At 36.2% G+C, this 17826-nt stretch overlaps 2 protein-coding genes across 6 annotated transcripts; one reads left to right on the top strand and one right to left on the bottom strand.

Annotated features, from left to right (window-relative positions):
- Window positions 1–238: 238 nt before the first annotated feature.
- On the top strand, window positions 239–6544 carry LOC105045815 (protein IQ-DOMAIN 3). 5 transcript variants are annotated; one of them, XM_010924224.4, is made up of 6 exons: window positions 239–481; window positions 954–1088; window positions 1184–1567; window positions 2804–3025; window positions 5176–5295; window positions 5479–6544. In XM_010924224.4, the coding sequence occupies exons 2-6, from the start codon at window positions 1002–1004 to the stop codon at window positions 6208–6210; spliced, it is 1545 nt and encodes a 514-aa protein (XP_010922526.1). In that variant the 5' UTR covers window positions 239–481; window positions 954–1001; the 3' UTR covers window positions 6211–6544. The 5 variants fall into 5 exon arrangements, with proteins under 5 accessions (XP_010922526.1, XP_073114594.1, XP_010922523.1 ...); XM_073258493.1 differs by having other exon boundaries at window positions 311–695; window positions 1196–1567; XM_010924221.4 differs by having other exon boundaries at window positions 314–695.
- Window positions 6545–8441: 1897 nt separating this feature from the next.
- Window positions 8442–13101, bottom strand: LOC105045816 (mitochondrial import inner membrane translocase subunit TIM14-1). Its single transcript, XM_010924227.4, has 3 exons — window positions 12918–13101; window positions 10042–10220; window positions 8442–8899 (listed from the first exon to the last, which is right to left on the bottom strand). The coding sequence occupies exons 1-3, from the start codon at window positions 12918–12920 to the stop codon at window positions 8743–8745; spliced, it is 339 nt and encodes a 112-aa protein (XP_010922529.1). The 5' UTR covers window positions 12921–13101; the 3' UTR covers window positions 8442–8742.
- Window positions 13102–17826: the final 4725 nt, after the last annotated feature.

The following is a 17826-nucleotide window of genomic DNA, read 5'->3' as shown; positions in this document are numbered from 1 at the left end:
GGCCCAAACAGCAACAAGGTTCTATCGGTGTGATTTTCTTGCGACGTGGATGCCATCTGTGAAGGGAAGTGTCGTAATTTGATTGGGCCTCGTAGTAATGAATTTCCAAGACATCATAGATCCCGTGATGCGGTGCGAATAAATTCGATCACCGCGAGCGCACCTCAAACTATTTTACTGCCTTTAAAAGACCTTTATCGTTTTAAATATAATTTTGGAGCAGTCTAAACTGGGGCGGTTATCCGACCCGGCGTAAGGGATGGTTGTAGCTTGGGAGACGGAGGCGGGAACCGGGTGCTTAAAATGGAGGGACTGATCCATTCTGTTGGCCCGGGGACGGCCATTTCCTGGGCTGGGTCCCACCTCGGCTCCTACCTCCCACGGTGGGGCCCGGTGGAGGAGGGAGAGCCAACGCTTGCGGCTGTTCTTCTCCTGATCGCTGCCTGCGCCCTCCGTTCGTCGTTGGATTTTACCTTCCAAGGTGTCCCTTTGATTCCTCGCCGTCTCTCTCCTCTCTTCTTCCCTCCACCTAGAGAAAAGGAAAGAAGTTTCCTTTTGGGTCTTGGTGTCGGTTTCATCTGTCCGCAGGGTCCATTTATTCGTCCCCATCTCGTTGTTTGTTTGTGTAATTACACAGAGAGAAGGAGCTAAGGTCGCCGGAGGTCCGGCGATCTTAGCGCCACCACCACCGGCAGGTACTAGCTTTGGGTTCCAAGAAGGTTTTCTTCCCTCCTTTAATGCCTCGTGGGTCCTTTTTTATTCAGGGGAAGATGAGTTCTTGGTAAAAGTTTTCTTTTGGTTGTTGATTTCTAGGCTATGGTTCTTGATTTTAGATAAAAGATCGTTTTTATGCGTTTTTGGGATCTTTTTTGGTTTTTGAGGTACGGCCGGGTCTGGGTGTGTAAAAAAAGTTGAGATTTTGGTGATTAGTTGTTCGTTGTTTATTGTAACAGGGTTTAAGAAGGGGAGTGGTATACTCATAATAATAGAAGAAAGAGAGGATGAGAAAGAAGATGGGGCGGAAGGGGAAGTGGTATGTTACCGTCAAGAATATTTTCGGCTCTGAATCCAAGGAGAAGAAAGACCAGGTCAGAATTCTTCATTTCTTCTTCTTTCACCTTCTGCAATATCTCAAGCTAGAAGGGATGTGATCAAAATGTCTCCTTATTCCTCTTTTCATTAGAAGCCCAAACAGAAGAGAATTTGGAGATGTGGGAAATTCGGGGATTCCGATCGGTTCGACTCTGAGCCGTTCGACAGTTCTGCTCGGGAGGCGCTTCCACCTCCCCCTCCTCCTCCTCCGCCGCCGCCGCCGCCGCGGCCGCGGCCGCGGCCGCCCCCGCCACCTCCGGTGGCCGTAGAGGTTAAAAGGCCGGACGTGGAGAGCGAGCAGAGGAATCATGCCTACTCCGTGGCGCTCGCATCTGCTGTTGCGGCGGAGGCTGCTGCTGTTGCGGCTCAGGCTGCTGCGCAGGTCGCTCGCCTCACCGCATCATCAAAGTTTGCCGGTAGATCGAGGGAAGAGATTGCGGCCGTCAAGATCCAGACTGCTTTCAGAGGTTACATGGTATAAGAACTAATAAATTTCAGAAACATTCTTTAATGCTTCCTCCATATTTACTGCATCAAAAGGCGTGATTTTTCTTTTCTATTTTCGGGGTGCTCACTTAATATATGCTGTAGAATCGTTCATTTAGAAATTTCTTGATTGGAAGCGAAGTTTGTGTTCATCGTAGTAATAAAACAATAATGAGAATTTTTATTCTTCACTTGATGAGCTTTTAAATTTTAGAAAAGAACAGAAAAAGAATTCCCATCCTTCCTCAATAGAAGATTAGAAAAGAAGGCCTTACATTTATAGCAGTAAAACTTGGGGTTTGTAGTGATCATCTATTTATTTTTTGAGAAAATGACAGTTTTATGTACTGTAGGAATGGTTATATTCTATGGCTAAGCAATTTTCTGGTAAGCTTTGGTTATTGTTGATTTATTTGCCATCATGTTTGTAGAAGAAACAGATGGTAACTAGTTTGTTAATTTATTTGCCGTCATGTTTGCAGAAGAAACAGATGGTAACTAGTTTGTGACTGGTTCCAGGGCTTGTTAGGTGTTGCTAAAAAGAGAAATTGGTAACTTCTAAAACAGAAGGGTACTTTCTAAAACGATAAGTGTTTGGTCACGTTATCTGAAAAGTACTTCTACGTGAAGAAATGTCAAGAAAATTGTCTTAGGAGAAGCTAAAAAACGGAGCTTAAACCTAGCTTCTGCCTTTTTCTTTTATAAGAAGAACTCTTAGAAAAGCAGAAACAATACCAAAGATGCCACAACTTGTTGCTCAAAGATGCAACTAAATTGTTAGATCTAATATGGCTAAATTTTAATGATGTTGTGAATGGTACCATTGAGAGCTAAAAATTTAATTGCAAAATTTTGACATCACCTTTTCTGATCTAGAAAGGAGTAAACTGAATATGTATATAACGAAACCCATATCATGTTGAGCATATTGTCATGATTTTTGGACAAACTCTGTTGGGTGCTCGTCATTCACAGAAAAAGATTCCGTGTTGACATGGGATGGTGTGATATGTCGCAATTTGACCAGCCCCACATGAATCATACCAACCCCCATAAATTGCTAATATTTTTGTGCCACATTGCCCAAGGAATCTTCGCATGACTGAGAGGTGTTCTGTAGCATTGCATTTATTTTTTGTACTCATGACACTCTTGCTCTCTTATGTTAATTTTTTGTAGCTAATCTTATGATTTCCATTTTTCTTTATTGAAACCTTCTATTAAGGCAAGGAGACAATTGCGGGCCTTGAGAGGATTGGTTAGATTGAAAACACTGGTTGAAGGAAACACCGTCAAGCGTCAAGCCACAAACACTTTACGCTGCATGCAGACATTGGCAAGAGTTCAATCACAGATCCGTTCAAGGAGAATCAGGATGACAGAGGACAATCATGCTCTTCAGAGGCAGCTGCAGCTCAAATGCGAAAGGGACCTTGAAGGATCAAAGGTATATTTTATTTATGTTTCATTCATTACATTTAACACCTGGATTGTGTGTTCCATGGTGCCTAAAATAGTAAAATGTGTCTTCAGCTATCTATCGATACAAGCACAAGCAACCAATAGGTAGTTTAGATGCTCGGCAGTACAAAAGGATGCATACCAAATCTAATATTGATGTGATGCTTGACATTTGACATGGATGAGGAGACATCTAAAGATGTTCCAACAATATATATATATATATATATATATATATATATAATATAAAGGTGAAATGGAGATTTCTTTCACTCTTTGGGAGATGGGGGGGTGAGGGAGGGGATGTGATAGTTCTCAATAAAACATTTCAAAAGGTTTTCCTTGACTTCGTTAAAAACAATAAATTTTAAAGTGGTGTGCTCGACTTGGGTATGCTCATCTTGATGGAGTTTGTGGCCTTAGATTTAGGAATGAATGTCAGAAAAATAGGCAATTTAAACCTGCCTCACAAAGAAAAAAATTCACACGCACAATCTCCTATACTACCATCCAAGAAAAATGCTGTTTTAGGTTTTCTGAGGTTACATGTTCCCCATATTCGTTTTCTACATATCTCTCCATCTGTGTCATTAGTTTACCTGTCTGCCACTCAGTTTGAATACCTTTTTGCATTACATTTGTAGTTTCAGGGCCTTTGCATAAAATCCCACAATATCAAGGTTATCTGCTTTCTATGGTAAGAGTAATTGTTCTTGCAAGTTTTCTGCATCTCTGCACGAGATGTTTGCAGCAGATATGAGACTACATCAAATGTATTAACTGAATATAATAGTTCATGACAAACCAATTGGGATAGTATGGCAATGTGGAGTGAAGACAAGATGTGGCCTTGCTAATGAGGGAAAGCGCCCAACTCTGTTAGGTAGGTTAGGAAGATTGCTTTTGCATGGGAAAACTGTTATCACTTGCATGCTTGAGCTTTTGTCTTCATGCATGCATGTGCTTGCAACGACAGAGAGGGAGGCTAAAACAGAAACCAGTTGGAAGTTGTGAGGTTGAATGTTAGAAACTTGTTCTAATAATGAAATGTGATCATAACCTTTGATAGAAGGGATGGTGGAGAAGGAACCTCCCGGTTCATTACACCTAGACAGGAATAATTGTGCTTATGATTCTTTTGTTAATGCAATGGCAAGGAAGCCCTACACTTTTTCCTGGTCTGTGAATTTTTGTGTGTTGCATGGTCACATATGCATAGTTGTTGGATATGACAAATCTCCAAAATTTGGACATGACAGTGTGGGGGATATGGATCTATATACATTTGTGCTGTCTATTATGATGCATAAGCATTTTTATGTAATGTATGAACAAATTTATGTATCACCTTAGAGTCAAAACCAATTTCCTGCATGACACTAGGGAAAGGTGAAAGCAGACAAACATTCCTCTGGTCTTGTGAAAAGAAACTATTCTGTAGGTTTCAACTATCTTCAAGTCAGATGTATTCTCCTAGCCATTAAGAGATTTTTTTTCCTAATTTCTTCTGAAGCACGTAAAATGCCTCTCTGTTGTTCCATTTCTCTGATCGGATGATGGTTACATTGTGGGCAATTAATCATATTTACTTGATGGTGCATTTAGGATCCTAAGTATGTGCCTCAGAGACAGCTATATTTCTATCGTGTGTTTCACGTGCTTGCCAAATTACAATCTCTTTGTATATTATTATTGATGTGAAGAAAGCAGGTGGGTTTTGAATTTATGTTCAATTTGCTAATGAAGGAAATTATTTTGTCACATTTTCTGAAACCATAAAGATAGATGCAATCAACAGGTCTCATCCACCTGTTGTCAGCGCAATAACTCCTTTGCCATTTGGACCGAAGGTTTAAATTTAACTTGAGAAATTTTGCCATATCTGCCTCTTTTTCTAGTTTTGTATTCAACTTTAATAAAACTTGAAATCTAATACCAGTTCCTTTTAGTCTTTTGAAAGACCAAAAGAGAATATGACCTATTAACATGGTTCCACTCAGCGGTACCATGACTTTTGCATGCTCTACCTTAATATCTGCTTCCATAATATTTGCTTGATTTATGTTGGTCATTGTTCTTACAGCACGACAGATTGGTTTTAGGCATATTTAGGATACTGATCTTATTTTCTGCCAGTTGGGAGAGGAATGGGATGACAGTCTTCAGTCCAAAGAGCAAGTTGAAGCAAATTTATTGAACAAGCAGGAAGCTGCTGTCAGAAGAGAAAGGGCACTTGCTTATGCATATTCCCATCAGGTATCTAACATTTGGTTCCTTCACTTGCTTTCTCATCAGATATCCTTTCTGCCACCTTAGCATGTTTGCTTTCATGTCATTGCTTATCATTAGTTAGTTGGATCAATTTAGGTTTAAAAGTTCAGATAGTTTTGATGTATGTAATATCAAATGTTTTAGTTCTTAAAGTTTGGCCTGGAACAGTGGAAGAGCTCTTCACGATCGGTGACCCCAACATTCACAGACCCCAACAATCCACACTGGGGTTGGAGCTGGGTGGAGCGCTGGATGGCGGCAAGGCCATGGGAGAATCACACCATGTCAGATAAAGACCTGAATGACCACACCCCAGTGAAGAGTACCTGCCACAACATCACAGGGGATACAAACAATGCCTCTGCTCATCGAGACAGCACCTTGGAGCGAACCCCACCCACAGCACAGAAACCAAGCCGCTCTGTCAGCCGGCAGCCACCCTCAACTCCACCCTCCAAGACATCATCAGTAGCAGGGAAATCAAAATTGGCAACTCCAAAGAGTGGTCGGGGCCACTTAGAGGATGACTCAAGGAGCATACAAAGTTTGCACTCAAACCAGCCACCTAGAAGGCACAGTGTTCCAGGGTCATCAATAAGAGACAACGAGAGCCCAGCAAGTTCTCCAGCCACTCCTAGCTACATGGCATCCACAGAATCAGCAAGGGCAAAGTCCCGTTTCCAGAGCCCAGCAACATTGAATGATAATGTTGAAACACCAGCGAAGGGATCCTTGAGTTCAGCAAAGAAGCGCTTGTCATTTCCGGAAACAGATGAGTACAGCATGTCATCCCCAGGAGGCGTGAGAAGGCACTCAAGTCCTCCAAAGGTGAATATTGCCCCACCGAAGGATATAGTTGTTGGCTCTGAGCAGATTTCGAGCAGTGGAGTAAGCAGGTAGCCTGTTCAACCAGCACATATACAGAAGAGCATGGAGGAAACTACCGATACAGCTATTTGTTTATTGCACTTTTAAATTATTTAGTGGGATTGTTTTTGGTTGAGAGCTTGCTTTAAAAGTGTTGGGTTCATGTGTTGTATTGGCTTTTGATTCTCTTTTATGTATGTGTTTTTTTCAAAAAAAAAAAAAAAAGCCTTTGGTTCTGTTTGTGTATGTCTTTCTACAAATGAGGAGTGTATTGGCTTTTGATCACAGAGCGTGCAGGATTGTGAGGTACCTTGTCTGACATTAGTTGTTGAATGAAAGAGGTAAGTGTCTGTAAATTTTCTGACAAGATGTTTGCTACAATATATATACCATGTTCCCAATGGTCTGTAAAAAAATGTCACTGTATGGAGCAACGATGCACTATCTCAAGTTAATTATTGTGTGAACAAAACTTGGCCAAGTAAAATCTGCGGTTTATTTATCAACATTCTGCGATGATTCAGGCCCTTAATGCTGGCTTCAGTAATTGTTTGACATCATATGGCTGTTGCAGGCTTACGGTGTAACATTCTCAGGTATGTCATGAGAGATGAATAGTACTTAGCTGGTCATGGGTCAGAGCAGTAGGAAAAAGAGTTCTAACCGTTTGAAGATTTGTGGATCAACTAAAAAGTTAGCCTGGTAATACAAGTCCTGTCAAAGTTAACCGTGTCAACTACAAAAAGAATAAAACCACACAACCCTCAAGCTTCACCTAGAATCTGAACATTGGTGACAGCAAATTCTCCTGCTTCTTGGTTGCCGAGACAGTTATTCTGGAAAACAGGCATGCGTGCATGCATGCATGATATTTGTATGTATATATGATCTTATTCCTGAAGCTAAGTTACATTATCCAATTCTAAGCCAACCTCTGCTTGGGATGCGGAGGATCCTAACTCAAACATAAGTAAATTAAATCTGAAGCGGTTACAGTAAGATAGTTTTGTGACTTGGAAGTTTTAGACTGGATTACTTGAAGCCAGCCCAAATTGATTAAGTACACAGTCCCAAGCATACTGAAAACCAGTCTAATCAGAACTCGACTTGGACTACATTCATAATGGAAAATTCTACGGGCAAAAGTTTACAATCAACTGATCAAGGAAAAAAAAAAACATAATAACAAGGACATTCCCAGAAGCCAAAATCATATGTTGAATATTTGGCTGGTTGATACCTCGTGTAACTTTTGTCCTAAACTTTCTTCCAATTAAAACCTTGTGGTCTAACCTCCCACTTCATCAGAAAAACGTCTTCTATACGATATAATACAAGTTTGTATGAACGATGCTGATAATTTTGTGTTGCAATCCACAAATGATAGTGTCCTCTCTTCATTGGGTTGCTCTCCCGGTCTCCATTGTCTGTGACTGCAACAATCTCCTGTCATTTAGCATTTAGTCCTCCAATTTCTCTTATGACTAGTGCTAAACCTATCAGGCTTTGTTTGTTTCTTCTTTGTTGATGAACGTTTACTCTCCATTCTATCTGTTGTTCAAAGTGCAATTCTAGCCTGCTTGGTCAAAATGGTGAAAATCTGTATCTGCCTGCACGTAACAGAGATTGCCTCACAAAATGTCATGAACCAAGAGACACTAAAAATCTTAGAAACAATAGATGAAGAGGAGACTCTATGATAAGCATCTCATGATCATCTTCACAAAGCATCAGCTCTCAGTGATTGTGGAATGGAAAAGAAGATCAGAGAGTTGCAATTTGTATAAATCTCTCATCTCATACTGATCATTTTGGTGGTAATAGATTTGTAATATTCCTTGCAAGTTCATTTCATCAGTTACATAAAAGTTGTTTGGATAAGAGCCCCTTCCAACTGAATAAAAATCTGCAAGCAGGTCCATAAAAAGGCCCATCATACAGGCATTGAGGGCATGGCGGGAGAAACTTCATGAGGGATGGAATACTCACCAAAAGTTTGGGGAGAAGATTAACACTAATATAATTAATTAGTTTATGAGAGCATGTCAGAGCAACCAGCAACATAACAAGCAAGTAATGTCATTATTGAATATGGAAAACAGATAACAAATGCAAATGGTTGGAAATCTCTCTCTCTCTCTCTGCCATTTATGTGTTGATCCTTTCTGGAATTGATGATTATTTGGGAATAATTCATAGACCTACCCAGGCCAGGAATTCATAAATATTTAGGAAAGTTTTCAGTAACATGGAAAAAATTGTAGTTCTGCTTTGAGATGGAGATATTACTTACCCAAAAAAATAAGTACAAAATGAACTTCTGGGCTGTATAATCTTTACACTGTAGTCCCAGAATGCGAAGCAGAATTTCCAAACGACCTGCCTCCACCAATCTATATATCACTAGATCTATCATGGTGCCTAGTCAGGTCCTAAGACAGTTCTTTTTAACCCTTGGGTCAAAGAAGATCAAATTCCATACTCAAAACAATCAGATCATTAAGATCCACTCACAGTCTTGCTTTGACAGAAGGGCCAATGCAGAATATCCAACACAAGAAAAAATCAAAATGCAGAACCACCACCCTTGGTCTTCCCAAGCATCACATCCTTTGCCTCATTAATTTTTGAAGCAAGGTAATGACTTCCCCCTGCATCTGGATGATTAGCAACCATCACCTTCTTGTGCGCTTCTTTTACTTTCTCTGGTGTGGCATTTTCCCTGTTCCAAAAGAAAGGGGAGAAAAGAAACACTTCTTCAGATTGGCCACAGTGATGGAAAAAAAATGAGATACTGCTTGGGGACAAAACAACAAGATTAAGCAAAAATAAATGGTCATCCATAATAGAGTAAAAGACAGATGGACTAAGATTTGTTCTGCCATGATTTGCTCATATTTTACCACCTGCAAAACATGCTCAGAATATGATGAACAGACACTGAGAAAGCAGTCTTGAAATTTTTTTTCATGCACATTTGTTCATGCCGTTTTGAATGCTAACCCAGTCCTACTTATAAATTAGGCTGATGGAAGCATAACTTCAAACTTTCTAAGAAGAGACCAAATGCAACAGTAAATAATTTTCCAGAATATGTAAATCCCTTCTACGGTATTTACTCCACTGACTCCTGGACCAATGCAATCTACTCTAGGAAAAAGTGGAATATCAAAATGATTATCTCTGGTATACGCTGCAAATTCTACAATGATGCTTCTACTTCTAGCTTTTCAGTTTTCAGGTCCCCAAACTATTATCCGCACTGAGAGTTTATGTATCATTCATGCTTTGCTAGAGTATAATACTCACCTCAAGTCTGTTACCATCATTAGAAAACTATTAATCTAAGTCTCTTACCATCATTAAAAGAAAAATAATATTAAGTCTCTGAGTAAAAAAAAAAAAGTTAACCACCAATTATTTTTTCAGAAAACAAATCAATGTGACGTCCTCCATCTCCACTCATCCTTCACATCATATTAGCATCCTATGCAAATTGACAAATCATTAGCTCTTGCCATGGGCTGAACATGTAGAACAAATAAAGTGCAAACAGGCACATGTGCATACAAGAATAAGTCCGTACATGTTTAAAAAATAATAGCCCTCAATGCAAGTGATTTGGCAGTCTAGCTAGTGAAAGAAAACACTAGGAAAAAAAAAAAAGGCATAACTGAAGTTTTAAACAACTTAAGCCACAAACACAGAGCAGAAACAAATATGCACTTATAAGAATTTCTTAAGGCTATGCCAAAAAAAACCTTGAGGATACAACCATGTAGCCAGCCTATGCACACTGTTGCAAAATGATAATATATATAATGCTATTTACTTATTCTATTTCTCTTCAATAGTTACACATACCTAATTCCCAGAATCAAAGCAGCTTCCCTTTTAGTCATGGTAGGCTGGAAGCCGCCTTCATAAAACTTGCGCACCCGGGGAACAGCTGGCCGTGCCTTGTATGCGTGCCAAGCTTGGATTCCATATCTACCAGCAAGAGCAGCTGCAGCAACAGCTAGTCCTGCTAGTAGCGGTAGAACCTGCAAGCATAGCCAAGATTTATAATACAACAAAACTAAAGCTAGAAATATTAAATGTAAACAATTATGCTCATGAAGTAGGAAAAAAACAGTAATTCTATTCTGAAAAAAATCTTGCAATTTTTACAACCAAAATTGACAAGAGGCTTGTTTGGCTGTGTGCTTGGGTTATCCCTGCAATTAACCCAATGTTACAAGGTAAGCAGTGGGGAGAGCACGGATTTCTACCATAATCCTCACAAATGGGGATACCATGAATCACCTATTGAAAAGGAATTTGAAGTTCCTTTTTTTTTCTTTTTTTTCTTTTTTTTTTTTGGGTGGTGGGGGATGCTATACTAAGATTTGGGGCTTCCCCAATTGCCTCGGTCTCTTCTTTCCCGGCAATTGCCCCCTTTCTCAGGATTATCCACCAGACAGCTTATGCAGGCACCAAGAGGCCTCAAGTTTGCAAAATTCTCGAGTTTTAAATGGACATCATTCCTAGAACCAAGGACAGGATGATTTAAGTACTTATCAACCATCATTTATATTCAGTCTACATTCACTGTATATATATAACTTATCTATCTAGGATCATCTTCAATAGTTTTGCTTCACCATACACCCAATTTAGGGCTATCTACTGCAACTATGAAGCTTCTTTAAACCCTTTTTGCCACTTCCACCAAAGTCCCTCCAGTCTCCACCTCTCTCCTCTTCTTAGATGATTACACCAAGGGCCAACTATTTTTCTTCAGTCAGATGCATTTCATAAAATAAGACTTCAAAGTTGACTGACTCACTATCTGTAGACCTCCATGATGGCTCAAGATGGCTCCAATGACCATCAACATCTTCATCATCATGGCTTCATCTCTTAACTACCACCACTGCCTATCAACATTGTATAATTGCTATCCCAATTGCAAAGTATTTGATAATCAGTAGTCATACTAGAAATCTAAACGAAAAGCATGAATGTTATCACATCATCATATCACCATCAGTAGTAGCAACCCCACTTCCACCACCATTATTGTCCCAACCCTCATCTCCATCAATGGTTTGCTATACCACCAAATACTGAACGGTATGGGGCATACTATACTATACCAATATGCCGTACCACCCAATACCGACACTACCATACTGTACCAAACCACTTACCAACACTATAATGGGATTTTACTGGTACAAGGTCTGGTACCAAGATGGTAAACCTTGATCTCCTTCCTTGTCATCATTATCAGCTGTACAGAGATGTCAAACTAGTATGATTCTGCCCCAAAATCAAAGTTGTCTCTTCTATCCATCCAAGGAATCATCTCCTTCAACATCAAAATTTCTTGGTTAACCCTTTATTTCTTTGGCCATGTTTTTGAATGTGTGGCCTGAATCAAGGGGCTTATCCTCCAAACTGTTTAATGCCACCCGCATTCTTATAATCATGTTTGAGCTAGAATTGGAACAGCCACAAACTTATATTGCCAGATCCTTTGTTCTTTCCAGCTTACGTCAAACAATAACTCAATAAAAGATTCCAAAATCTAATAATAATAATTGATGGAAGATTAATAATCACAAACCATATCTCTTATGATATTAAAATAAGACCTTCTCTCTCTTTCCACATTTTATGCCAAATACAAATGATCGAATAGTTATCTATATAGCTGGAACGAGCAACATGCCAATAGTTTGTTGAACCTATATCATCAATTGCATCACATAATATCATCCTTGAAATGAGATGCAACCAATTGGTAAGAAATGGCACCCGATAAATTTTTGTAAAAGTTTTTTTTTGGGCTTCCTTGTTTGTCATCATGGCCACTGCACTTCATCCGCTTTCTAATCTCCACAACCACCTCATCTATTAACACAAACAACTTCACCATCGAGCCATCTAAAGTATCAGCAGACCTTAACATTACGTGCCTGTGCCTCGACAAATCAAAATTTGTCCAGTCATCACAGAAAATGGTCTCATCTCAAAAGCCTCCACTAAAAAGGATGAAAGGAAGGAGCTATTTCCTATATGCTTCCTTCTCATACCCATTCACAATCTCATTCTTCTCCCTGCCCTTTGAGGTGACACACAAGAAACATATACCCCACGTTTCCCAGAAGAAACAACATACATCTAATAATTCACCGCATACCTGCCCCTCGGAAATTAAGAAAAAAAAGGCCTTGGAATCATGAACTTTCTGGAGGCACAAAAGATTTGGCTCCTAAAGAAGCACATACTTTGCATCAAACCAAGCTTCAAAAGATCATATCTTCAAGAGATATGAAATCGATAAATTATGGAATCATCTCCAACACGACGTTTCGCAGGAAAAAAGAGAGAAAAATCATAAAAAACCAGATTCCTAAGGAGAAAAAGAGTAAGTAACTATTTGTTTTTCCTTACAAACAAAAAAAGAAGAACCAAAAAGAAAGAAAGAAACAGAAGAATGAAATCCTCATGGACCAAACACAAACCCATAGATCACCAAAATCGCAGGGTGAACTCCCTTAAAATATCCCGAATTACCGAGGAAAAACAGTATAATTCTGTTGAAAAATAGAAGATAGAAAAGAATTTAATCTAATCAGCGATTCATGTGCCCTCAAACCCCTCCAAACTCGACAAGGAAGAACATTAACACATCTCCAAGTCCCCTTTAACTCTCCTTGAAATCAGCTGGAAAGGGAAAAAAAAAAACTGACCATTTTTTGCGAGCTCCCCTGAAATTGATGATGAGCATCCGTGGGATCAGTTAGACTGATCGACGTTTTCTACCAGCGCCTCTCGCCTTCATCTATGCCTCGCAGCCTCGTCGAAGAAGAAAGGAAAGAAGTTCGACATCCAAACGGCTTCACGGGCCCAAATCTAAAATGACACAATGGATTTTACTTCGCGATTGTTGTAAGCAAAAAAAATTGATAGTTTTTGGAAAGTTACTCGTTAGATTTCTTGATTTTTTTTTTTTCTTTTCTTATCATTTTTTTTTCATTATATAAAAATTTAATTATATATTAGGTAATTGAGAAATTTTTAAGAACATCGTCACTTGTACGTAAAATTTCTCAAATTCATGAATACTGATTTGGTAATTTTATGGTCAAGTGTTTGGATGTTGCGTGATAGATTATCTGATCCGTTATGTCTTGTGGCGAGGAAATAATTTATATGCATAAAATATTATTTTCCGACTGATATGATTTTAATTAAATTTTATTTAATAATTTATTAAAAATAAATAATTTTTTAAAAATAAATCATAACGGATATAATTCAACCCACCTTCATTCCTACTTGGCAAATATCGTCCTTTTAGGTCTTATATAGCAATAGATACATAAGATACTGGAACCGGCGGCACTATGAATCATATTTTGAATATCTTTGGCATTTTTGGCACATAGAAGCATATCTTGTCACAAACTAACTTGCTTGTGCTAGATCAAGGGAGTTTTTTATTTGTTCCTCTCTTAGAAGAGGTTACTCTAGTTTCAGGATTACCTGAGCCTAAACTTTAAAAGGAATTTGGACTATCTAAGCCTGCCCAAATGTATGTTGAAAAAAAGTTTCCAACCTAGTACTGGACTGACACTTTATCATATTTTGGCTGTAGAAATAAGCTGCATGTTGTAATGCGCTTGCAAAAGCATGTAGGTGCTCAAGACTTTTAGTTGATTCTAATCTGAAAGTAAGAATTAATTAATTATTATTTTTGGAAAAAAAATGATTATTTAAAGTTTGTTTAAAGAATGCCACCATCAGAATGTTGCTTCCTGTTGCCTTGTATATTCCAATTTTGCATGTTACATGATGGTACAGGTGCAGTGGTTTGACCATGAAGCGAACTAAGAAATGCAAACATGATCCCACGTAGTAATGATTTAGAAACCACAAAATTTCTTTGAAAAATCACTGAGTAGATCTTGTATTTTTTTATTTTGTGGTGGAAGATTGCCTAATATTTCTTTGGATGGTTTTTTTTTCCCTCTCTCTCTCTCTCTCTGGCAAGTGTCTGCTCTCAACAGAGATTAAAAAGTGTTCCTGGACGCAATGCACACAGTGGGCAAACCGAACATCTAAAACCAAAGTTTTACACTTTCTCCAACATGATTTTATGTAAGGTTTAGGAGTGAGTCAGATTGAAACTGTTTTTTCTTTTCTGAAATTTGGATGCCCGAAGAGTTACCTACAGAACATTCTTAATATGATTGGCAATGAGAAGATGTTAGCAGTGAAAAAGAAGCATTTCACCTTACCCAAAGAAAAAAAAAAAAAAAAATGAAGAAGCATTTCAAAAGAAATTTAGCTCTAACCCTCTATTTAGTATCAAAGATGGACGAGGGGGAAGATAGATGAATGGAATCTATTCTCTCATGCATTTGGTGAAACATGAAATCATAGATAGGAATTATTTTTTCTTTTATTTGATACAGAAAAAATGAAAAAAAAGATGAATGATATTTATATAATATTTTTATTAAATAATATTTTGATAAAAAATATTATTATTATCAATTTATAATACTTATTTATATACATTAATTATATAAATAACTAACTAAGTTATTATTTAATTTAAATAGCTAATTAAATTTATACAAATAGTTAATTAAAAATAGTAAATATAAATAAAAAATAGAAAATAATTTTAATTATTTAATTAAAATTATAAAAATCATGAATTATAATTAAAATAATTAAAAATAAAATTTAATAATATAAGATTAATAGTAGAGATAAAATAAATATATATAAATAATATCAATAAAAAAATAAAAAAATATTATAATTTTGTTAAAAAAATAATGAGGAATAATTTTGATAACACATAAATCCATCTTTTTCATCTATTATTCTTTGCATCATTTCAAAAGATGTAAATTGATAGATCATGATAGATGGATAATTCTTTCTTTTCATTCATATTCTTTAAAATCTTTTGAATCAAATAGTGGTGGAGGCCATCCATTCTTCTAACCTTATATATCCTCACTCTTATGACTCAACCAAATAGAGAACAAATTCTTACAAAATATATGGATGCATTAAATTATATTTTATAATTCTACATCCCAACAACATCGTTCTCTTCTCTTGGATCAGGTGCTCTGTTTATAATTCTTGATATTTTAGGACTCATTTGATTAACAAGAAGTAAAGGGATAGAAAAGCCAATTCATAGAAAGTAGAGGGGAGTTCTCTTATTTGGTTGAAGTTTTAAGTGAAAAAAATAAAAAAGCTCTTCCCACAGGAAAATACTTTCTATATTTTGGACTCGTTGGATTCACAAAAAGTGGAGAAGAAATAGGTAATTCCTAATAAGTTGATAGAGGGCCTTTTATTTGATTAAAATTTTAGGAGGAGAGAAAATGTAAAAAACTTTTCTCATGAGAAGATACTTTCCATATTTCATGAAAAATAAAAATCCGTGAGGAAGGTGAGCTTTGAAACTTTCCACATGATGGAAATTTATAATTTTTTTCTTTTCAAAAATATCATTTTAACATCCATGGTTATATATGATTTTGTGAAATATCAATATATGATTTAGATAAAATACTGAATAGTGATATATGCTAAAATCTTCATTTAAATATTATCGAGCATACAAATTTTGAAAAATATCATTTAAATATTATTTTTATAAATATTAATATAATATTAATATTATGCAAATATTTATATGAATGTAACATAATGTTAATATTAATATTATAATATTTATTATACTTAATATTATTTAAATATTTAATATTTATATTCATATAATATTATATTTATATATTAATCAATTATCATATTAAAATATTAATATAACATTAATATATATTATTATTGTATTAAGATAATAAATTATTATGGTCTAATGTTATATTATAATATATTAATATTATATTTATATTAATATGAATATAATATTATTATTTATGTAAAGTTCAAGAATAAAAAGATATGGTTTATATATATTAAGGGTTATAATAAATAATTTACATATTCTTTTCTAGAAAAATAAGTGCTCAACTAAATATAAATCACTTTATAATAAATTATTTTTTGATGATCAACAACCATACCAAAATTTTATTCTTAAAAAATAATTTTTTAAAAAGTTATTTTCTAAAAAAAGAGTTCCTCCCCCAAACCAAATGAGTCCTTTAGAAAAAGTAGATCTATGGGGAAGGTGGATTTTAGAATTTTTCATGAGATGAAAATTGGTGACTTTTTTTCTTTTAAAAAATATCTTTTTAATATTATTCTTATAAATATTAATATAACATTATATTAATACTATACTAATATTTATATTATAATATTTTATTTATATTATATTATATTATATTAATATTGATAAATTTATTAATTAAAATATTAATATTATATCAATAGATTTTGTGATGGTACTCCTTTATAGTATTTTATTATAAATGATATTTAAAAAATTACACTGCCATTAGGTCCACCACTCTCCTCCCTTTCTTATATTTTATTATTTTTTTAAAAAATAATATTTCATTACATGTCAACCATTCTTTGTAATCTTTTTCTTGTCATCCGTCTCTTCATCATTGCCGATCGCCGCCTCTATCCTCCTCCTCTGCCACCTCTCTTTTGCTTGGGCCACTCGTTGAGCTACAAGCCATTGGAATTGGAACTAGACGAGGGGGCGGGTTTTGATTGGAGGTGGTCGAGACGACGAAAGGAGAGGTGGCCGCGACAATCTAAGGTAAAGAGGAAAAGAAGAGGGTCGAACAATGCTTGATTGCACCCATCAGAGATCGAGAATGAGGTGGTCGAGGTGATGGGGGAGAGACGGCCATAGCAGTCGAGGGGAAGTAGAAGTGGAGAGCTTGATCATTGGTTGAAGATCGAGAAGGAGGCGGTGGAGAAGAAGTGGCCCCAGTATTCGGAGGAAAAAACAAAGAAGCGAGGTCGGTAAGGCTTGATTGTCGACAGGAGATCAAAAAAGAGATGGTTGAGGCAGTAGGAGAGGGGCAGGGCTTGATCGGGGGCAGTCAAGATGGTGAGAGGAGAGGAGGTCGCAGCAGTTGAAGATGAAGGAAAAAAAAGGAAGAAGTTACTTCCAAAATACCTTTACACTTCTAATTTCAAGTCAATTTTTCATTTTCAAATTTTTTCTATGATTCGGACTATTTACCACACCAACCGCACATATGGCCGATTAAAACTAATTACTGATAGATAAATCAATGCCGTCTATCTTGAATTAAATGGTTAGGAAAAAAACCAACAGTAAAAAATAAAAAAAAACTTTGAAGCACCATAGCAAAATTCTATATATATATATATATATATATATATATATATATATATATATATATAGTATTAATATAATAAATCATTTATGTAGAGTTTGTAAGCAAAAAGATATGATGTTTTATCTATTAAGAATATAATAAGTATTTTACATAGTGGATGCTTAACTAAATATAAATTATTATAGAATAAATTATTTTTTTATGATTGATCAAATATAGCAAAATTATATTTTCAAACATTATGGGGGTGTTTGGATCGCAATCAAAATTGAAATTAGAGTCATAATAAAAATTTAAATTCTTAGAAAATAGTAGAGATCGAGTGCACCTCTTGAAG

The sequence above is a fragment of the Elaeis guineensis genome, chromosome 5, assembly GCF_000442705.2.
Source record: "Elaeis guineensis isolate ETL-2024a chromosome 5, EG11, whole genome shotgun sequence".
Taxonomy (NCBI): Eukaryota; Viridiplantae; Streptophyta; class Magnoliopsida; order Arecales; family Arecaceae; genus Elaeis; species Elaeis guineensis.
The sequence above is the reverse complement of the archived record's forward strand: the minus strand, read 5'-3'. Positions and strand labels throughout refer to the sequence as shown.

What these genes read in the sequence shown, in the direction of transcription:
- LOC105045815 (XM_010924224.4), top strand. Translation starts at nt 1,002, where the DNA reads ATGAGAAAGAAGATGGGGCGGAAGGGGAAGTGGTATGTTACCGTCAAG. An exon ending in CCAAGGAGAAGAAAGACCAG is followed by an intron (nt 1,089 to 1,183) that starts GTCAGAATTCTT and finishes TCTTTTCATTAG; the next exon opens with AAGCCCAAACAGAAGAGAAT. An exon ending in GGGACCTTGAAGGATCAAAG is followed by an intron (nt 3,026 to 5,175) that starts GTATATTTTATT and finishes ATTTTCTGCCAG; the next exon opens with TTGGGAGAGGAATGGGATGA.
- LOC105045816 (XM_010924227.4), bottom strand. An exon ending in GCTTTGATTCTGGGAATTAG is followed by an intron (nt 8,900 to 10,041) that starts GTATGTGTAACT and finishes CTTTTGGAACAG; the next exon opens with GGAAAATGCCACACCAGAGA.